Source organism: Camelus ferus, chromosome 26, assembly GCF_009834535.1.
Source record: "Camelus ferus isolate YT-003-E chromosome 26, BCGSAC_Cfer_1.0, whole genome shotgun sequence".
In the NCBI taxonomy this organism is placed as follows: Eukaryota; Metazoa; Chordata; class Mammalia; order Artiodactyla; family Camelidae; genus Camelus; species Camelus ferus.
Genome location: NC_045721.1, coordinates 2,483,046 through 2,503,494, shown reverse-complemented (window position 1 = coordinate 2,503,494; position 20,449 = coordinate 2,483,046). Strand labels below are relative to the sequence as shown.

At 54.3% G+C, this 20,449-nt stretch overlaps 1 protein-coding gene across 1 annotated transcript in view; it reads right to left on the bottom strand.

Annotated features, from left to right (window-relative positions):
• ANK1 (ankyrin 1) overlaps nt 1–20,449 on the bottom strand; it is a 192,925-nt gene that overhangs the window by 44,790 nt on the left and 127,686 nt on the right. Inside the window, 16 exon segments of the mRNA XM_032468775.1 lie at nt 826–924; nt 3,026–3,223; nt 7,245–7,343; nt 7,779–7,877; nt 8,449–8,646; nt 10,593–10,691; nt 11,170–11,268; nt 11,683–11,781; nt 13,171–13,368; nt 16,087–16,185; nt 16,454–16,552; nt 16,977–17,075; nt 18,071–18,235; nt 18,237–18,257; nt 19,231–19,329; nt 19,878–19,976. Of these exon segments, the coding sequence (XP_032324666.1) occupies nt 826–924; nt 3,026–3,223; nt 7,245–7,343; nt 7,779–7,877; nt 8,449–8,646; nt 10,593–10,691; nt 11,170–11,268; nt 11,683–11,781; nt 13,171–13,368; nt 16,087–16,185; nt 16,454–16,552; nt 16,977–17,075; nt 18,071–18,235; nt 18,237–18,257; nt 19,231–19,329; nt 19,878–19,976 (1,869 nt within the window).

Here is a 20,449-nt window from a genome sequence, read left to right as displayed (position 1 = left end):
ACCCCAAAAGATGACACCTGGCCCACAAAGAAGCCTCCAAGATCCAGAACATTCTTGGGTTTTAGGCAGATCCCTGTTGAAGCTGCAGGCAGCTGGGGATAAAATACATCTCTAGGTTTTTCTCAGGGAGGCTTTAACTTCACATTGTTGGCCAGTGCTCCTGTGGGACTGTGGAGGCGGCTGGGGCTGGGGCTGGTCACTCTGTCCCTTCTTTTTACCACAGTTGCCTTGCGGTGAAAAGGAACACAATGTCACTTCTTCCAGGAAGCCTCCTCCTTCCAATGGAAACACCCTGTCCTCTCTCTGTGCTCTGCATGGTTCACTAGTGTCTCCCTAACACCGGACATCACACCCACTCTCCCTTCCTGACTCTTACCTCACCTGCAGGTGCCAGTGTGTGCTGTGCACTGGGTTTTCCTCCCCAGAGCTCCCCACACACAGAGGGTGCAAAGACCAGCATTTATTTAGCCAAATGCTGGAATAGAAGCAGCTAACCTTTCGAGAGCATCCAGGGAGGCCTGACACTTTGACACCTTGCTCATGTACAACAGGTCTTGGAATCACAATTAAACACGCCTCTGGGTTTCTCACTACAGAGGCTCACAGGTCTGGCAGTCTTTTCAAACTCCCCACTGGGAAGTGGGACCATTGGATTAGCATCTTCCAATTCCCCTGCCACCCCTAGGAAGTGGCAGACAGGAACATGCCCTGTGTCCCCGCGTCCTGGGGGACGAGTGGGGGCGGCCGGCCCCGGGCAGGACTGTGGGCACAGGGGTGGGGTAGGGGGAAGCCCACAGGGACAGACATGCGGGCTGCCCGCCTTACCCGGGTGGTGGCATCCACCGTGACGCCGTGTTTGATCAGCACGTCTGCCACTGGAACGTGGCCTTCCTGTGCGACCAGATGGAGGGGAGTGAGTCCACTCTGGAAAGGAAAAGAAGTTCATTGATGTGGAGCCAGGAAAGGGTTCCAGGCCACACGGAAAAAGCAAACCAGCCGTGGGACCTTGGGCAAGCTCTTCCAGCTCTGGGCCTCCATCCCTCTCTAGAACAGGTGGCTGTGAGACTGAATCAGAGGTCAGTAATGGTTTCCGGGAAGGCCCAGACTCAATATTTTAGGCATATATCTCTGTTGCAACTACCCAGCTCTGCCGGTTGTAGTGAGAAAGCAGCTCAGCCAATAGGAAAATGAATGGGCATGACTGCGTTCCAATAAAACTTTATTGACACAAACAAGCGGCGGGCCAGATCTGGCCCACAGGCCGTAGCTGGCTGACCTCTGAACCAGCTGGACCTTCTGGTACTTCCCAATGATAGAATTTTCTATTTCCATGATTCGAGGTGAGCTTCCAAGCCGTGGTTTGTTTATCAAGAAAACAGGGACTATCACTGACCTATCTCGAGGGCAAAGTCAGGCTCTCTTGGGAAAACACATTATAAAGCGCGCGATGTCCCATTTAAATGCAGGGTGTGGTTAGCACATCACAGCCAGTGCTGGCCTGTGAAGAGGATGGAGGATTCTGCTGGGACTGAAAACACCATGTTCTTGGAGTTCTCATCACAGCTTTCTCATGAGGGAGGTGGTGCACTGGAGATCGCGTTTGGTACGTGCGCACTCACTCAACAATGCCAGGAGAGTCTGCCTTCCCCTGCTCCCTACTCAAGACAACTTACTAACCGTGGGGGCAAACAGGGCTGAGGTCCTTCTGCAGTTGGAGGCAGTGGGCAGGACCTGTCCCCTCCCCAGACACTCCACTCGCCCTCCTCTGCCTTCTGCACTTGCCCCCAGGGTTAAGGGGAAGCCAGACCCCTTCCCCACTGATGCCTGTGCAGGTGGATGGGCGAGGCTGCCCGTATAAGGACAGGAGGTCCTAGGTCGGTCACAAGCCTCCAGGCACCTGTCTGGGTGGTCTGGTGTGTGGGTCAGTGGGATGTCCCCAGGACAGGGCACCACCGTTCTCGTGGCTCCGTACAGAGCTCACTTGAAATGGTACCAGGAAGGAAGTAAGCATCCCACCCAATACAGAGTAGTTCCCTCCCGGGGCCACCTGTCCCAGCTCGTACCAAAAGAGCCGAGGCATCCACAGGTTTTCAAGCAATCTTCAGTCACCCTTAAAATGCTTGCCTTTCTGAAACGTATTATGTTCACTTATCACCTGGAGAAGTGGTTCCTCCTGTCATATGATTCCATTCATATAAAATGCCCAGAATAGGCAAATCCATGGTGACAGAGTGTGGATTAGTGTTGTCAGGGGCTGGGGGTTTGCGGGAAGCGGGATATGGCAGCTAATGGAGACAAGCTTTCCTTTCTGGGCAGAGGGGACGGAAATGTTCTGAAGTTAGACAGCCATGGTGTTGGTCTGATTCTGCAAATACACCAACACCATTGATGAAGAGCACAGTTCAAGAGGGTGAATGTTATGGGATATGAGTTATATTTCGATAAAACTGTTATTTAACCAAAGAAGTGACTCTTCATCTTGCCTGGGTCAGTCATCCCTTTGGAGAAGCTGATGAAAACCATGAGGTCCTCAGCCGGAAGACCACTCAGGCACCCACCCTCACACGTGCGGTGTGCACCGCGGGAGGTTCCCCCTCACACGCCAACAGTCCCTGGATGGAGAACTCCTGGTTTAGTGGATAGGCCGGCATTTTAAAAAAATACCTTCCCCCCAGAAAAAAAATATTTAGTCCCAACTTACTTAATACATTCTGAATGCAGACCCTGGCTTATGTTTCAGAAAGCATGCTGTGGATTTTAATATTAGTTTTTGCAGACTCTTGAGTCATTCCAGTAGTCATTTTGGTATCAGGTCTGCTTGGGGCCCACGTGATCTTGGAATGACCTTCCTGAACCTGCTTATTCATTTGCAAAACTCAGGTAAAACCTACACTGGGCTGCTGTGAGGCTCACACGCGTGCACACACACACACACACACACACACACGCACACGCATCCCCCAATTCAGAACCCGGGCGCGCAGCAGGACTGAGTCACCAGCACACCTGCAGGCACCAAGTTTACCTTGTTACCCAGGTTCCCGTTGGCCTGTCTGGAGAGCAGCAGGGCCACCATCTCCGCGTGGCCCTCCTGGGCAGCCAGGTGGAGGGGTGTCACGCCCTGCACCGACTCTGCGTTCGCCAAGGCCCCGTACTGCAGCAGGCTGCGGGCCACCTCCATCTGGTTCTGCTTGGCGGCGATGTGCAGAGGGGTGTAGCCGTTCTGAAACAGAAGGAGCCGCCCGGGGCCTGGTCACGGGAGTGCCGAGTTGACAGTCTGGGTGCGCGCCTCACCTTTTAGGTCCTCCTTTGAGGGGAGCGCCAAGCCTGGCTCTTGGGCTGCTGGACACCCACTGAGCAGGGCTGGTGTCACCAGGGATGGCCGCTTAATTAAACCAACCACCCACCGGAGTCCCTCTGCTTTAGAGAGAGCCAGCGAGCGCCCTGTACCCATTCTGTCCACTATGTTCTGTTATCTTGCTCTGCCAACTGCTCTGCCCGAGGTGCTCTGTCCCCAGCAGATGCTAGGATTCAGCGAGGCAGCCGCCGGAACAACCAGCAGGCTGGGTGCGTAAGTCAGGCTAGATTCGTAAGTAAATGAAAGGCTCCCACGTCCTCTTTCCTCCAATAAGAAACAGCACCTCCAGGCAGTTCACAGAGGAAAAGGATCAGAGCCAGACTTCTTTCCCTGTGTGGCTGGGCCAACGGCACCCCCCTCACCCCGGATCTTGCTGGCTTCCAGCAGGTGGTATAAAAGGATGTGGAGTCAGTCTTGGATCCACTTTAACTGGTCGTGTAACTGGGGGCAGGATAGTCAATGACCTCTAGGCTTCCTTTCATATTTTTTTAAGCCATCAGAAGTGGACAGTCACACCTACTTGCTCTTAAACTTGTTGAATGGATCAAACATGATACGACATGTGAAGGTGCTTTCCAGCGTTAAGATATAAAAGCCACAAGCCTGCGTGTGGCTTTGCACTGGTTCACGAGACGGGCTGAGCCCATGGTGAGGTGACGGGGCTCAGTCCCCGGGTGAACCAGCTCTGTCACACGTGCCGTCTGCCCAGCTGGCTTTCCTTTCCCCTTTGTTTCGGTCAGAAGACTTTCTCGACGAAGGAAGCAGGGTCCGCGTTTGCCTTCGGGAGCGAGCCCCGTATCCCACTGCGGGCAGGTGACCGTCTACCTTGGTCATCACTGTTGGAAACCACTTCCAGCTACATTATCCCTCTCAAGTTCCAACACAACCACGTATGCAAGAAAGGCAGGCATCTTTATTACTCCCCCCCAACCTTGGGGGTAAAGAAGCCAATTCTCTGCAAGGCTTACTGTCTTTCCTAATGTCATACAGTAAGTGAAACAGCAGAAAACCCAAGCCTGACCTCGTGCCCCAGATTCCAGGTTCCTTCTGCTGGAGCAGGGCTCCTCGAATTTCAGTGTGCCTAAAACCACTCGGGATCTTGTTAAAACGCAGATTCTGACTCAGGAGGCCCAGGACCCTGCATTTCTAGCAAGTGCCCAGGTAATGTTGATGCTGCCGGCTACCCTTTGGGTAACAAGGCCCCAGAGCATTCAGGGCCAAGGGGGATGCCAGGCCTGAGGACCTCTGGGCGGGACTCAGGACTGTCACTGGCCCACCTGGTCCCAGAGCAGATGGCGTAAGACATATGGTGTCCCCACCTTGGCCAGCATTCTTCTGGCCATCCCAGAGAACCGAATCTCCCCTGCCACCAACTGCCTTCCTGTGGAAACCATTCTGATTCTGCCAGGATCCACCGATCAGGAAAAGGAAACAGAAAAAAGGTGGCCAATCCATGCAGTAAAATCCCAGTTTTATAGTATTTGGGGGGCAGGGTGAGATCCAGCCACAAAGTGGATCTTACAGGGAGGCAAAAAGTTACAATTTACCCAAAGAATTAAACTGAGTAATAAAAATCATTCTCTGAACAATTAGGTTAAGACCATTCATTCCGGTACATCTCCTTTTGAGTTTGCTTTTGTTACGAGAAAACGTTAACCCAACGTGGGTTGTGTTCCCATCACAAGATTGGTATTTCGCTGATTATAAAATTAATTCAACACAATGAGTTTCGTTACTGTATCAAAAGGGAGCAAAGAACAGAGGTGCGGTTCAGTTGATCAAGCCTGAGATCTGGACTCATCTCCAAAGGGAGATGATTTGTGAGTATCAGAGAACCTTCTGACGTCAGAGCCGAGCTTCTTTTTGCCTGAGCAGCACTTCTCAAACTTAAATGTGTGTGAAACCACGTGGGATCTCGTTAAAGTACAAATTCTGACTCGGAAGGTCTAGGGAGGCCCTGGACGCTGCATTTTTTAACAAGCTCCAAGTCAGGATGAAATGGGTGGAAGCAGGTGCCCACCTCAGTGCCCAGTGCCTGGCCACAGCCCGCACCCCACTCCCTGCATGGGAGCGAGGACTGTTAGGACTTCTTTTCCCGCACAAAAGACAGTACCTCGAGCAATCTGAAGCCTACTCATGTCAGTATAATTGGAAGTCCAGGCCACGTGGGCACGTCCGCGCTGGCAAGGACAGCGCCCCGCCTGGGTACCCGGCAAGCTCGCCCTGGAGGTGGCACAGGCTGCCCAGTGAACCCCCAGTTAAAACTTGAGATGCAAGAGCAACCGTCGGTCTCAGAACTGGCGCTGCCCCTCCGAGCGTCCCCGAAACCAGGACTACAGGGAATGAACCACCCTCTGCAGGTGACAAGGGGCAGCTAAGCAGGAGAGTCAGGGAGAGGCTAGGGAGGGACGGAGAGGGACGTGTGCCAGTAAAAGGCTCCTCCTCCCCAAGGAAGTGAGCTCACCCAGAGGAACGTGCCCGCTGGAGAGAGATCTGCCTAAATGTTAAAACAACATTAGCATCAAAATTAGAAAGGGGCGGGTTTGGTTTGGGTGCAGAGAGATTTGCATGTGAAATTCTACAAAATTGCCAGACGACTTCGGAAACTATTTTTTGCCATGGAAACAAAACCCATCTGTACAGGGTTTGTGCTTGGATAAAGCTCTCTTTAAATACCATGCGCCTGGCTCCGGTCTCTTTTATATAAGGAGGGGGGCGAGGAGGAGGGGAGTCCAGCTTTTTATTTTTAGACGCAGGAGTAAGTCACGTCCTTAGCAGGACTACGTGCTGTCTACACAGTGATGTGGGCTCTGGTACAACAGCGCGGGGACCGGAGCCTGGGGAGACAGGGTGTCTGGGAGATGCTGTGTCTGCAGGAAAGTGATGCTGTAAAATTCAGATGAGCATCCATTCTGGGGAGGAAAGGCGAATTGAAGCCGGCACTGACTCTTCCCTGACTCTGCTGCATCCCCACTGAAGTCGGCAGGTGCTGGCTGGAATCACACACGGACCCCCTCCCATTGCATGGCTGAGCAATGGGGTTTGCTCTCCCAGAAACTGGTAAATTAGCCTCTGTTTTTTCTGCATCTTGGCTGATCATCTAAAGGTGAGCTCAGGGACCACGTGTGTCCTTTGCATCTCCCCACCCCTCCTCTGCGCAGCCACCAGCCCCCCATACCCTCCTCCCCTCACAGACCCTGCAGACCCTCTCATCCCACAGGGGGCAGCCTGTCCCCAGAAATGACCCTCACGGCCAGCTTTATCCCCTCCTCCCCCACCCTCCACTCTTACATAAGCCCCATCTGCGGTCTACACCTAGGGTCCCTAGGGGCAATGAGCCCACGGCTCTGAGCACCGCATCCCAGGGGCTGGTGTGAGGCTGGCACTTGGACACACATCACCGTGTAACGAGCGTATGTCAGAAATGTCACCATCCCAGAACCTGAGCTCATGAGAGAAACGGATCTGGGGGGAGATTATTCTTGTTTGAGATAAGTCCCTTGCTTTCAGGTTCTGGCAAGCTGACCCCCAGCCCTGAATGTATGTTCTCAAAGTGTGGCCCCTGTCCCGGGATCCACCAATATGTTGCACGTGACATGCTGACCTTTGACACAGTCTGGGGGACACATTCGTGGTGCGAGACGAGGTCCACCTCCGTGAGGTGACCTGTTCAGAAGAAGCATCCCCCACTTCCCGCCCGACTCCCCCAGGAGAGGCCTGCACACTGCAGGTCGTGTCTGCAGAAGGGAGGTGAGACTGCCAGGGAGGAAGAAAAACGGAACACAAAACCCTTCGACTGCTTCTGAAACAGCCCTCCCTGCGGGGTGGTGGGCGGCCCACTGTCTGGGGGCACAGGGGTCCTGGCGTGGGGACCGGGGAGGCTTACCCAGGCGGGGCTGTGCGGGGAGCCACCCCGGGGCAGCAGCAGCTTAACGATGTCCAGGTGGTTGTGATGCACGGCCACGTGCAGGGGCGTCAGGCCACTCTGCGGGGAAGACGGACAGGAGGCTGGCCATCAATCAGGGGATGTCACCAGACGTCCCCCTGGCTACAGGCAGCACCACTTGGGGACCCGGATCACTCCTTTTACACAACTCAGATCTGGTTAACAGTCATCCCAGGGCCAGCTGTCATCTGAACTCACTAAAGAACACGACAGCCAGACCCGGGGCCACCTCCTCAGTCCGGGGGGCCTGGTGGGGCAGTGTGATCAGTACCCCCATTCAGGGGCCACTGGGTCGTTCTAGAAGGGCGAGCTTTCTGTCGGTAAGATTAGTCTTCCCAAAGGCCATTCTCCCTAGGCGGCCGGCCCCTCAAAAGATGGACAAAGTCAGCTGAGGCAAGAGATGCCACCCACTGGTCTACAGGGGACCTTCTGTCCGCGCCTCCCTTCTGAGCGGGGAGGGACAGTCAAACTCACTTTTCCGGCCGCATTTGGATGTGCGTCGTGCTCCAGGAGCAGCTCAGCCACCCGCACCTTCCCGTACTTTGCCGCCACGTGGAGAGGGGTAAATCCTTTCTGAGGAGAAACACAGGCCGTCAGAACCGTGGGGAGCCCCAGCTGTTCTCCCCCAAGAAAAGGCCATGACACAGGAGGTGTCCCACCTCGTCTGGTGTGGGGACACCGGTGGAACAGAGGGGACGGAACCTCTGATCCCTGCGAGGGGCCCAGACCCTGGGAATCAGCAGGCTTCCTCCACTGCTCGCCCCCCTCCCTCTGGTGATGGAGTTAAAACCATCGTGTGTTGCTTTCTGACTGCCAGCTGGTTGAGGGCAGGGGTTGGGTCGTAATCCTTCTGTATCCCAGAGCCTGTCTGGTCTGTCCAGAGCAGGTACGGAGCAAATGGATGAAGGCTGGGGGGGGGGGGCGGGAGGTGGAGAAGAAATGACAGCCACCACCTTTCTGGGGAAGGCCAGGACACACCAGGCTCACAGACGGTGGCCAGTCCTGTGGGTACATCCCTCCCACCTGCCGGCAGCTCAGTGCAGTCAGGGCAACACAGAGGATCAGGCGGGAGGCCCCTCCCCTGCCCCAGGCCCAGTGGGGACCAGCCCGCTGCTCCGGGAGAACCCGATGAGGAAGGCTGTACCTTGGTCATGCACGCCTGGGACGCATCCTTTTCCAGAAGGGCCAGCGCCGCTTCCACGTGGCCCTCTCGGGCCGCAATGTGCAGAGGGGTGTGCCCGGCCGTGGTGGCCAGGTTGGGGTTGGCATTATTCTCCAGCAGGAGTTTCACCATGTTCGTGTGGCCGATGCGCGCAGCACAGTGGAGCGGGGTCTGGTCGTCCTGGACCCCGTAGCAAAAACAAAGAACCGGGAACACTGAGGTTACCCGACCCCGCTCTTCATTTTACAAAGAAGGCAGGTGAGGCTCAGAGAGGTTAAGTGACTGTCTCAAAGCCACACAGCTAGTAAGAGGAAGAGCTGAGATTCAAAGCAAGTCTCTGAGTTACGGAAACCAACATGTTCTCTCTTATTTAATCCTGTAAGAAACCCTTCAAGTTAGTTGTTATTTCTACTGAATTACCCGAAGGCTCAGGTTTCCCATCTATAAACTGGGAATATGATACTGACTTAACAGGGCTCTCGTTAGGATCAAGCAGATAGCGTAATAAGATGTTTCACATGTGTCTGGCACAAACTACATGTTGTGGTCGCTCTTACAGGCAGACCTCGGAGATACTGAAGGTTCGATTCCAGACAGACCACCGCAATAGAGTGGGTATCGCAATAAAGCGAGTCAAACTTTTTTGTTTCCCGGTTTATATAAATGTTACGATTACACAATATTATACTCTATTACGAGTGCAATCACATTACGTTTAAAACATACATACCTTAATTAAAAAATACTTTATTGCTAGAAAATGCTAACCATCTAATGATGCAGGGTTGCCCCAAACCTTTGAATTGCAAAAAACACACTGCAAAGTGCAATAAAACAGGCAGGCTGGACTGTCTCCCGAGTCCTGCTGGAGCGTCCGCCCGTCTCTCTGTCTGAACACCACTGTGGTTTTCTCTACTCCAGAGGTGGTGGGGAAGTCAGAACTTGGGGAGGGAACTGAGGGACTTTTCACCCCACCCCTGCCCTTTCCAGTTTCTGTTGGAAGCTGGCGGCTCTCAGAGGATGGGGTCTCTGTGTTACCGGGCTCTGCTGGGGCCTCCCTCGTGTGGCCCAAACACAAATCACAGTCCTGACTCTGAATGGCGCTTCTGTCGCTGGCATAGTAGGAAAAAGCCTGATCTTGGCCAAAGCCTCTCAACTGGCAAACTCGGCAGCTATTCTTTTTAAATTTTTAAAAATTAAAGTATATTTGATTTACAATGTTGTGTTAGTTTCTGGTGTCCAGAATAGTGATTCAGTTATACATACACATATATACATATATATTTCTTTTCATATTCTTTTTCATTATAGGTTATTACAGGATATTGAATACAGTTCCCTGTGCTATATGGTAGGACCTTGTTGTTTATTTGTTTTATATATAGCAGTGTGTATCTGCAAATCCCAAACTCCTAATTTTTCCCTCCAACCCCCCTTACCCTACTGGTAACCATAAGTTTGTTTTCTATGTCTGTGAATCTGTTTCTAGTTTGTAAATAAATTCATTTGTGTCATTTTTTTTAGATTCTACATATAAGTGATATCATGATATCTATCCTTCTCTATCTGACATACTTCACTCGGTATGATAATCTGTAGGTCCATCCATGTTGCTGCAAATGACATTATTTTATTCTTTTTCATGACTGAGTAATATTCCATTGTGTATATACACCACAACTTCTTTATTCAATCATCTGTTGACAGGCATTTAGGTTGCTTCCATGTCTGAGCTGTTGTAAACTGTTGCTATTCTTACCCTTTCACTCATCCAGCCCCTCAGAATCACCTTTTACAATGAGGGGGAATCTTCTATTTTTAGAGCAAGTAATTCCTGACTGATTTCACTGGCAACACTTTCTTCAAAGAGTCATTTCTCTTCTTACACTGTGATTGTACCAACAAGCAACCTTTCAGTCCCTAAACACTGCTTCTTGGCCTTTCATTATCCTAAAGACACACAGCTTTAGGATGCAAGTATATCTCTGGCCTCCTCAGAGCCCTGCAAACCAAAAGCTGAGCACTTAGCACAACCACAGGGGGCATTACGAGGAATCTTGGCACCACATGCACTGCAGCCTGGCCTTGGTCGGGATGGATTGCTCCTTCCCGCCTCCGGAACTCACCTTGGCCTTGGCATTGACTTTGGCTTTGTTCTGGAGCAAATATTTGGCCACTTCTGTGTGCCCTGCTCTGGCAGCCATGTGTAGCGGAGTCTCCACTTTCTGTAAAATAACATAATTGGAGAAGGGTTAAGCTACACTAGGTTTCCAAAAGGGCACTCACAGAGCCCCACAGTGCCAGCCTGGAGTCGCTTGGCAGTGTTGGTCCAAATGGGCGGAGTTGCCCCAGCAAGCAGTGACTTCAGCCTTTAGCCTGCTGATACCTCTGTGTGTGTGTGTTAGATACACTTAAAAGTAAACCCCAGAGCTAACGAATGCTTAAAGATGTAAATGTTTTCCCAGAGAATGCTAACAGAAGTTCCCAAATCACTGTCCAAGTTAAAAACCCCAGGACTTTCAGATGTGTGACAAGTTGAACTGTGAAAGCATCAGAATCTACAGACATTCTCCCCAAGTCTGAAGCCTCGGCTAGTCTGAGAATTCTATGTCTCTCCCCAGAAAGGGCAGCTTGGGGTCATGAGCTAAAGCTCACCTCTGAGCTCAGTCCCCGGAGGGTCCTGCTCTACCCCCCGAGGCTTACCACGTTGGAGACATTGGGGGACGCCTCCCGCTGCAGCAAGTTCTTCACGATGGGCAGGTGCCCCATGAAGGAGGCCACGTGGAGCGGCGTCAGGCCGGACTGGAAGAGACCAGAGAGGAGTGAGAGACAGGAGCCTTCCCTGCTCCTCCAAAGACACAGCCAGACGGGTTCCAGGCTTTCCTGCCTCTAGGTGCTCCAGCATGATTTTCCAAGAAAAGGGGACGAAATGAAACGGATTTGCTTCCAAGAGAACGGCAGGAGGGGGAAAAAGAAAACAACCCACTGCAGGGTGGATTCTGGCCACTTTGACAACTCAAAATATTGCACCTGACCTTGGACAGCTCCATGAGACCCGACACCCGCTTCCAGTCTTATTCACCCTGATTTATTCCCTCGAGTGTTCTAGGCTAGTGCGTGCGTGTGCGCGCACACACACACACACACACACACAGCCAGCCACAGAGAACAGCTCTGAAAGTGGCTGAGGGAAGATACCCACGCAGTCCCTCCTACCTCGGTGACGGCGTCAATGGAGGCTCCGGTCTTGAGCAGCAGCTCCATGACTCGGATGTGGTTCTTCTTGCAGGCGATGTGCAAGGGGGTAAAGCCATTCTGCAGCCCCACACAGCGGGAGACAGACAGGCAGGGGCTTACACGCGAGCCCGAGGAACCCCAGACCACCACCCCGCCACTTAAAAAGGCAGCCTCCGCCCCCGCCTATCAGCAGGTCCCACCGGAACTGTCAGTTGCTACAAATCACAGAACAGGCAGGTGGTTCTCACTGGGCACCAGGCACTGTCCCGAGCATGCTGTCTGTAACCACCGCTCCCCCCCTTCTTTTTTAATGTAGTCATATTTTTGGATGCACTGAAGGAGCCTGCTGTTTAAAGATTCCTTAAGGGGAAATTTACAATAAAGAGAACTTCTGTGAAGCAAATTCTGTTCCTGCTTCCCTGAAGCTGCTGATTGTTTTTAGTGAAATGGATTTCTGCACCTCAGCTCTTCTCTGAAGTGACACACCAGAAAGTTAACTCCACGAGGGCAGGGATTTCTGTCCGATTGCTGGGTTTTGTCTACTTGTTTTTTTCAGTGCTTTCGCCCCTTATGGCAGTCGTTCTCAGAGCTGGGGGAGGGGTTTGTCCCACCCCTTCCTCTCCACACCCATCCCTGGGGGGACATGTGGCAACATCTAGAGACATTTTTGATTGTCACAACTAGAGGAGATGTGCTATTAGCAGGTGTAGGCCAGGCACGCTGCTCACTTCCCACAACGCACAGGCCAGCCCCCCACAACCAAGAATACTGGGCCCCAAATGTCAGTGGTGCTAAGGGTGAGGATCCCCGACTCCCCCAGACAGTGCCCAGCATGTGGGGCACGCTCAGCGAAGGCCTTCTGAACGAATGAATGAATGAGCTGCCCTTGCGGCCTTGGAGGCTGTCCTGCCTCCTAAATTCTCCTCCTCTGAGAATGGGCGAGAGGGGGTGGGGTCACGGACTGGCTTCGTACGGCCATACCAGAGCCCCAAAACTTCCCCCTGGGCCCCCGGCTGGGGCAGGGAGAGGAACCACAGTCCCAGGACGGAACTGACTGTGGGCCTGAACTCACCTTTGCTCCAGCCCCATGACCACTGCCAGCCCCTCTGCAGAGGGAGGAGGCTTAGCTGAGCCCATCTCATTTGTCCCCAAAGCACACTGAAAAGCCAGGCACTCTCTAGAAATCATGGTCCCCCAGGGCTGGGCTGGGCTCGGCGTGGCCCCACCAAGGCGTGGACACCCCGGGGCACTGTTTGCAAGTCAGATCTCCTGGGCTCAAACCCACCTGGACCTCAGCCTGTTACCGGGCGCCTGGGCATTAGGTGCTGGGATGCGGTGGGAGAGCGACGTTACGTCTGCCTGTGCTTGGCCACACCCCGTGGACCCCCGCAGTGCCGATGCTCTCCCCGCCCTGAACCGCCACGCAGTGCTGGCCCTTGGCGCCTTCTCCAATGGCCTCCCACTCACCAGGGCTCTGGAGTTGGGTTTGGCCCCTTTATCCAGAAGGACCTTGGCCACCCTGTGGTGGCCGCAGTGGGCTGCCACGTGGAGCGGGGTCAGGTGGTCCAGGGTGATGTCGTCTATCTCTGCATTGTATTGCAGGAGGAGTCGGACACAGTCGAGGTGGTCTCCCTGAGCCGCCATGTGGATTGGGGACAGGCCGTTCTGGTGAGGAGGGGAACACAGCAATGGCAGAGGAGATGAACACGGAAATTCAGGCCAACGATCCGACCTCACGTCCCGCCTCCTCCCTACGCGGGGCTTCCGCGGGAGCTCGGTTCATTCTGGCCCCTGACTGCAAACCTCCTTTCATCTCACCACATCCTGCAGGCCAGCTCCAGCCAGGCCCACCTCTTCCACGAAGCCCTCCCTGGCCACCCTCGACCTCTGGGGCCTCTCTCATCTGTACCACTCCCTCGGACCTCATTCATCTAGTTGCTGAATTGTTTCCACAATTCACTTCTCAGGTGCGCGCCTCTTCTCTCTTCCCTTAGAAGCTTCTTAAGAGCAGCGACAGTGCTTAGTAGCTCTTAACTGCCTCCCAGTGCCCTATGCCTGCGTGTGGCGCACACAGTGGCCCTTCATCCACGTGGTTTTGAATGAATGAGAGACAGTAAAATGGAACTTGGATCTAAATCCCTCTGTTCTTTGCCCCTAATAAGTGCCCATTACTTTAAAAAATTCTGTTAAGGATCCTCACTGTTTCTTAGACAGCAATTTATTTTTTTTTAAATTAAAGACAGAGGAGACTCATGCACTCATTCATTCAGACATTAATTCAGCAAATATTAAGTGATTCAAGTGCATCTGATGTTAGGTTAAGCTCTGGGGAAACAGAGGAACAGACATAATCCCGGGCCAAGAAAGGTACCAGTGGATACAAGACAAAGAAACAGATCTGCTGTTGCCATCCTATGTGGTGACGTCAGGAAGGCATGATACAGCACAGAGGAGCAGGGAGGGTGGAGTCACGATGGGAGGATGTGGGGAGAGAAGGCTTCCCGGGGAGGGGATCCCTGAGCTAGGACCTCACCAGAAAGGTGAAACAGAAGAGGATCCCACAAAGGGAACGGCATGTGCGGTGCCGCAAAGGCAGCCACCCTGGGACCCGGGGAGCTCTGAGCAGGTAAACGTGTGGGAGGAACGGGTGATGGGGCGTGGAGCTGGGCTGGAGGGGCAGGCGGGAGCTGCATGGTGAAATCCATGAGCTAGGAAACTGGGACCTGAGCTTTCAGGAAGTGACCGCTGAAAGGACTGTCACTGAAGGAGAAGCAGAATCAGGCAGCGTGGCAACTACTGTCAGTGCCTGGATTGAACTAGGTCCCCTCAAAATTCACATGGTGAAGTCCTGACGCCTGGGACCTCAGGATGTGAGCATATTTGGAAATAGTATAAGATGAGGTCGTTGATGTGGACCTTAATCCCATACAACTGCTGTCTTTATACAAAGGGGAACTTTGAACACACACAGACACATAGACACACACACAGACACACAGACACAGACACACACACACACGCACACACACGGAGAACGCAGCACCCCCTCACAGATCCAGGAATAGCCAACTCTGCCGACACTGATCCAGGACGTCCAGCCTCCCGAGCGGCTGGACAAGACATTTCTGTTGCCAGAGCTGCCTGGAGTGTGGTACATCATTACAGCTGCCCCAGAACTGACACCGTCACCAATGACTGCGTTTTAGAAAGGTCACACCAGACTCCCCAATTGGAAAAATCATAAAGAATTTTCATAATCATCCTTTTTAGCCTCATTCTAATAATCCGGATAATATAAAGTTCTTAACAAGGACCATTTTTATGTTTAAATATGGAGACTCTGTGGGAAAATGTTGAGAATTTCCTGACCAAACGGTCTAATTGGGAGCAGGATTCTGCCTTCGCTTATCTGAGGATTTTCACTTTTATATGTACTTTCAAAGATATCATCTCCTGTCTCATGATCATCTCAGCCGTGGATGGAGGACTGAATACGTCCATTCGACACACACACACGCAGGGCAGCCTGTGCTGGGAATGTGACACCGATTTCCGAGAGCTCTGTCCGACCTTAACGTGATCATCGGTCAGGGAATAAACAGGCTTTAAGGGTGTGGACTGTGCTGCAATTTTATGACAGGGAAGTGCTCACAGGGAACCCCGGGAGTGGCTGCGAGTGGGTCCGGTTTCTGCCTTGCTTTGTTTGATACACCTGCTAAATTCACCCCAAAGAACGAGGGCCTGGAGGTGGGGTGCAGGCAGCACCAGGCGTTCTGAGCGCTCTAGCCCTGGGAAGACTCAAAACCTCACACCCGATCTGAGGGACGGGCTTTTGCTGCAGCCCCCAAAGGACTTTGAAAAGAACTGTTTCTGTTTTTGTTTTTTTTAACTTCCTCCAGTCCGGCTCGGGGTCTGAAGACTCCCTGAGTGCTTAGTTCCTGTGTTTTCCGGAGCCAGGGGAAAAGAGACATGGCTTGACCTAGCACCGTGTAGACCAATGACAGCCCACGGGCCAAATCTGGCCCGCTGCCTGTGTGTGTCAATGAAGTTTTATTAGAACAGGGCCGACAGTCTGAATATTCTCCACGGCTGCTTTCCCGCTACAGTGGCCAAGTTGAATCGCCGTGACATTGACCACGGCCTGCAAAGCCTAAAAATATTTAATATCTGGTCCTTTAGAGGGAAAGTTTGCTGACCTTGATCTAGATAATAATTAGAGCTGACTGCCTCCCATGGGACAGACACCGGGTCAACGGCACACATGCCGGCTGAGTTAGGACTATTAGCATCTCTGTTTCTCAGAAACAGAATGCGAGCCCGGGTGGCCCTGCCCTGGAGCCCCGGCTGAAAGATGCTCCCAGCGAACAGGAAGCATGAACACACCTTGGTTTTGGCTTGGATGGGCGCCCCGTGGTCCAGCAGAATCTCTGAGATGCGCACGTGCCCATTCCGAGCCGCACAGTGGAGAGGTGTCAATTCATCCTTTAAAAGACAGAGTCAGAAAGAGAAAGCCCCAAAGGGACCCATCAGAGGCTGCTGGAGAGAAGACGGCCCTGCGGCAACGCTCTGGCTGCAGAGGCACGAGCCTTCCTCAAGGACCAGCTCGACACAAGCCCTCTTGTCTCCAGCTGCCCCTGTGGGCTGCTCTGGAGGCAGGACGCTGGTCATAGAGAGCCCCCCACCCCGGTGTGGGGGCCCTGGAAGGTGGCCCTCCCTCCCCTGGCCCTGCTGAGAGCTCGCCAGCACCCACCTTGGTCCTCGTTTCTATCTGGGCTCCGCGGTCCAGCAGGAGCCGCACCATGATCACGTTTCCCCTGCGGGAGGCGATGTGCAGTGGCGTGATGCCGTTCTGGAGGGGAGGAACAGGACCAGTCAGGGCTTGGCAGCCTCCCCTGGGGCTCAGCTGCCCTGCCCCCTGCTCCCCTGTGCCCCAGCCCCAGCCCTGCTCCAGAAGGAGCGTAGGCAGCCACTCTTAGCCCTTCGTTAGGACATTTCTCACCCCAGAGAGACTTCAAAGCCCTAAGGACAGGCCAGCATCGTGGTTCATCACGGCAAGCCAGCCAAGCCCAGGTCTCCCAGAGTCAACGACACAGGCCGGAAGAAAGCCAGTCACCGGCCTTCCGGGCTTCCCACCTCCAGAAACCCACCAGCCGGGAGCCTTCAGGGACACCAGAGCTGTCTGCAGAGAGGACGTGCCACAGAGACGTGGGAGCACCGGGTTCTGGACCCCCCCGCCCCGGCTCGTGTGTGGGGGGCCTGCCAGAGAGCCTCACCTGGGGCGTGAAGTTGACATTGGCCCCCCGGTTGAGGAGGAGCTGGGCCACGTTGAGGTTCTCGTAGTGAGCTGCGATGTGGAGGGGGGTGAATCCCGTCTGGGGCACAACAGAGGGGGACAACATGTCACATGCCATGTACCGTCATTTCTACCTCTGAATCAGCCCGGGGACTCTGAAAAAGCCAGCAGGGCCAGAGGACCCCACACGTAAGGCAGATTTGGACTGAGGGGACACCCCGTGGCAAGTTATACCCAAGCAAGGGGCTAACTCTGGGGGACGCCCAGTCTGTCTGTGGTTCACAAGGACAAACCCTGGACCAGAGTCACCTCAGATGCTGCAGGGAGGGCCCGTTCTTCTGCACGGTTACTTGTGAAGAGATTTTAAGTAAAGAGTGAGTGTTGTTATGGGGTCCATGACCTTAATTCTCGGGACTGTTTCAGTCCCTAAAGGGGTACAATGACTCAGCCTGGTGGCCAAGGCAGCCCTGTGACCCCTCGGAGGGTCCCTTGTCATCACTCTGTTCCTAACCTCCCGCCACACCTAATCCAGTCAGCAGTTTTCCAGACAAAACCCTGTGACCACGGGTTGGGGGACCGTGTGACTGACTCAGTGCAAATCCTCTCCCAGTATAAAAGAGGACATGAATGGTCTAAATTTACAGGTAGTGGACTGGCAGAGTGCTCAGAGGGCCTCATCTACACATGGGGACAGCTCCCTCCCTCCCTCCCTCCCTCCACCAGGGGAGCGGCTGGGGAAAGAGATGGAATGAAATTCTAGAAGACCACCCCGGGGGGATTCCAAATCCCATTCCGGCCAGTGACCTCTCCCACCCTGCCTGGACACCTTTCTGGATGACAGGAGCCAGGGGCACCTTCCTGCTCCACGCCTGTTCACCGGGGACTTAAAGCGGGGCACCCACGGTGGCTCTCACATAGCTGGTGGGGACAGGGGGCCTGGTGGGGCTGGTGCTTGGGGTACACGCAGGGCATCTCTGGTCTAAGCTGGTTCTGGGGAAGTTCTGGGAATCGGTGGAGACCCTGAAGTTCCCGGGCCGGGGCCTCAGGACGCTCCCGGCCCCGCCGCTGCCTCACCTTGGAAAGCACGTCGGGGTTGGGGTCGTTCTGCAGCAGCACTGCGGCCGTCCGCGTGTCGTCGTTGCGGGCTGCGATGTGCAGGGCCGGCAGGCGCACCTTCCCCTTCGTCCCATAGTTGATGAGGTGTGCCACCACGTTCTCGTGGCCCTGCTGCAGAGCCACAGGCCAGAGGGGTGAAGCCGTCCTGGCCAGGGGGAGAGGACAGACCCGTCTGCTCTGACCGGACTGACCGCTCCGGTCCTCAGGGCTCTTGCTTGCGCCGGGCCCTCCGCCCGAAATGACCTCCCTCCGATTCAAGGTCCCCTTCATCCTGCAGGCTCAGCTTAGGTGCCACCTCCTTTCTTGGCATCCTTTCTCTCTCTGCCATCTCACAGAGCTTACAGTAATTTTCTTTCAGTGTTTATTTAACTTTCCTTTATGACTTGCCCCCAGTCTCAGGGCTACGAGAGCTTTTTACTCCCTGTCTCTCTGCCAACCCTCCCCCGCCATCACCTGGTGCCAGGACAGTGCCGTGACCTGACGGCTGACATTCATTCCTTTACTCATTCCACAAATATTACTGAACACCCACCAAATGCTAGCAGCCACGCCAGGCACTGAGGTTTCACTCGTGAGCTACTAAATGTCCTCGGTGCACACTGAGAGGCACAGGACTGTGCACTGGTGAAGCAGACAACAAGAGTCATCTAATCATTGGGTCTTAGGATGTTAAGACTCAGGAGACATCTTGGCTCTGACCAGTCCAGTGTCATCATTTCACCAATGACAAAACTCAGGATCGAGTGACTTGTCCAAGGGTGAACAGGGGTTTGTGGCAAGAGCCTTTCTCATTAAGGTCCAAGGCATCTGTGAGGTCCCCCATACAGATGTGCGCACGCGCGCGCACACACACGCCCCCCACCCCTGCCCGGACTTCAGTGCTGGTCTCAGCAAGGAAGACGTGCTGGCCCCTGCTGGGATTCCTCACGCATGTGTCTAGGGGTCCCTGGGCCACGACCTTGTCTCTTTGCCCCCCACCCCGTGGGGGTCTGACAGTACCCAGGACACGGATCACGACAGAGGATGCATCTCAAGCCGTGTCCCAGGACGCACGCCCCCACGACTGTGTCCTACCCCAGAAGCTTCCAGCCACGGGGCCGTGTTCCCAAGATACTTACTTCCGTGGCTACATTCTGATTTGCTCCATTTTCCAGCAAAAACTTAACCACCTCCAGGTGATTCTCTTGTGCTGCCATGTACAGGGGGGTAAAGCCTTTCTGTAAATCAAGAGAAAAGGCCACTGGAGTTCACGCATGTCAGGGAGAGATGCTAAAACCCGTGCAAAACCCTCTGAACTCGAGAACAGCTCCCCCTTCATCCTGTGTCTACCCTGCCCTCGGGGCCACACCCCCACCTGTATCTTCAGCTGTAAAAACCTACTGACACTTTGCAAGGGCAGCAGGGTTATTGCAAAAGGCCACCAGGTGGGGGCAACGCGACCCTCCATGTTAGTCTGCTCTGCCCCTCCCAGTATGGTCTGCACAGACACACCTTGCACTATTTCCACCCGCTTCATCATCAACCCCCCGCATTCGGCACAGCCCCCCGACACACACAGGAGACACAACCAAACATATTATTTGGCTGGTTTACTAAACACAGAGGGGTCCACGGTGACCAACCCCATCGTGCTTAAGAATGTCACTGGAGCGTGAGGAAGCAGGAACGTGCTGGAGACATTGTTAGCACACCTGGGCTCGGCTGCACCGTGTGTACAGGGGGCAGGGGACAGCAGCCCCCCCCGCCCCCCCCCCCCGAGCATCACCTGTGACTGGGCGTTGACGTTGGCGCCATAGTTGACGAGCTCCCGCACCACCTCGTCCTGACCCGCGAGGGCGGCGATGTGCAGCGCCGTGTTCCCCTTCTGAAAGACAAGGGGAGGGAAGGGAGGAGGTTCCCAGGGGCCGGCGCAAGGGGCGTCACAGGTACGGGGACAGAGGTGCCGGCCCCAGGGGGCAGACCACACGCACGTGTGTACCGGACCCATCACACATCCTGAACAGTGCAGAAAGCCCAGACAGGGAAATCCTTCCTGTTCTCCTGAAATAATAATGCCCCAGAATAAGACGGCCAACAACACTGATCTGTGGCACGCAGGCCATCTTCAGCGGACAGGCAGTCGGTTTTCCTCAGGACATGTGCTGAAGGTCTGCCAGGCAAGCCGGCTTCCTGGATGTCCAGCCTTTAGCTCTGCAGGACAGTGCAGAGCCCCCGGGAGGCCCCAAGCTCCTGGGAAAAGGAGGCACAGCATCCTTGCGCCATTATGGTAACACTCACGGACGAAAGGCTGGACCACAGGGGACAGCGGGGGATGGGGAGGGGCGGTCAAGCATCAGA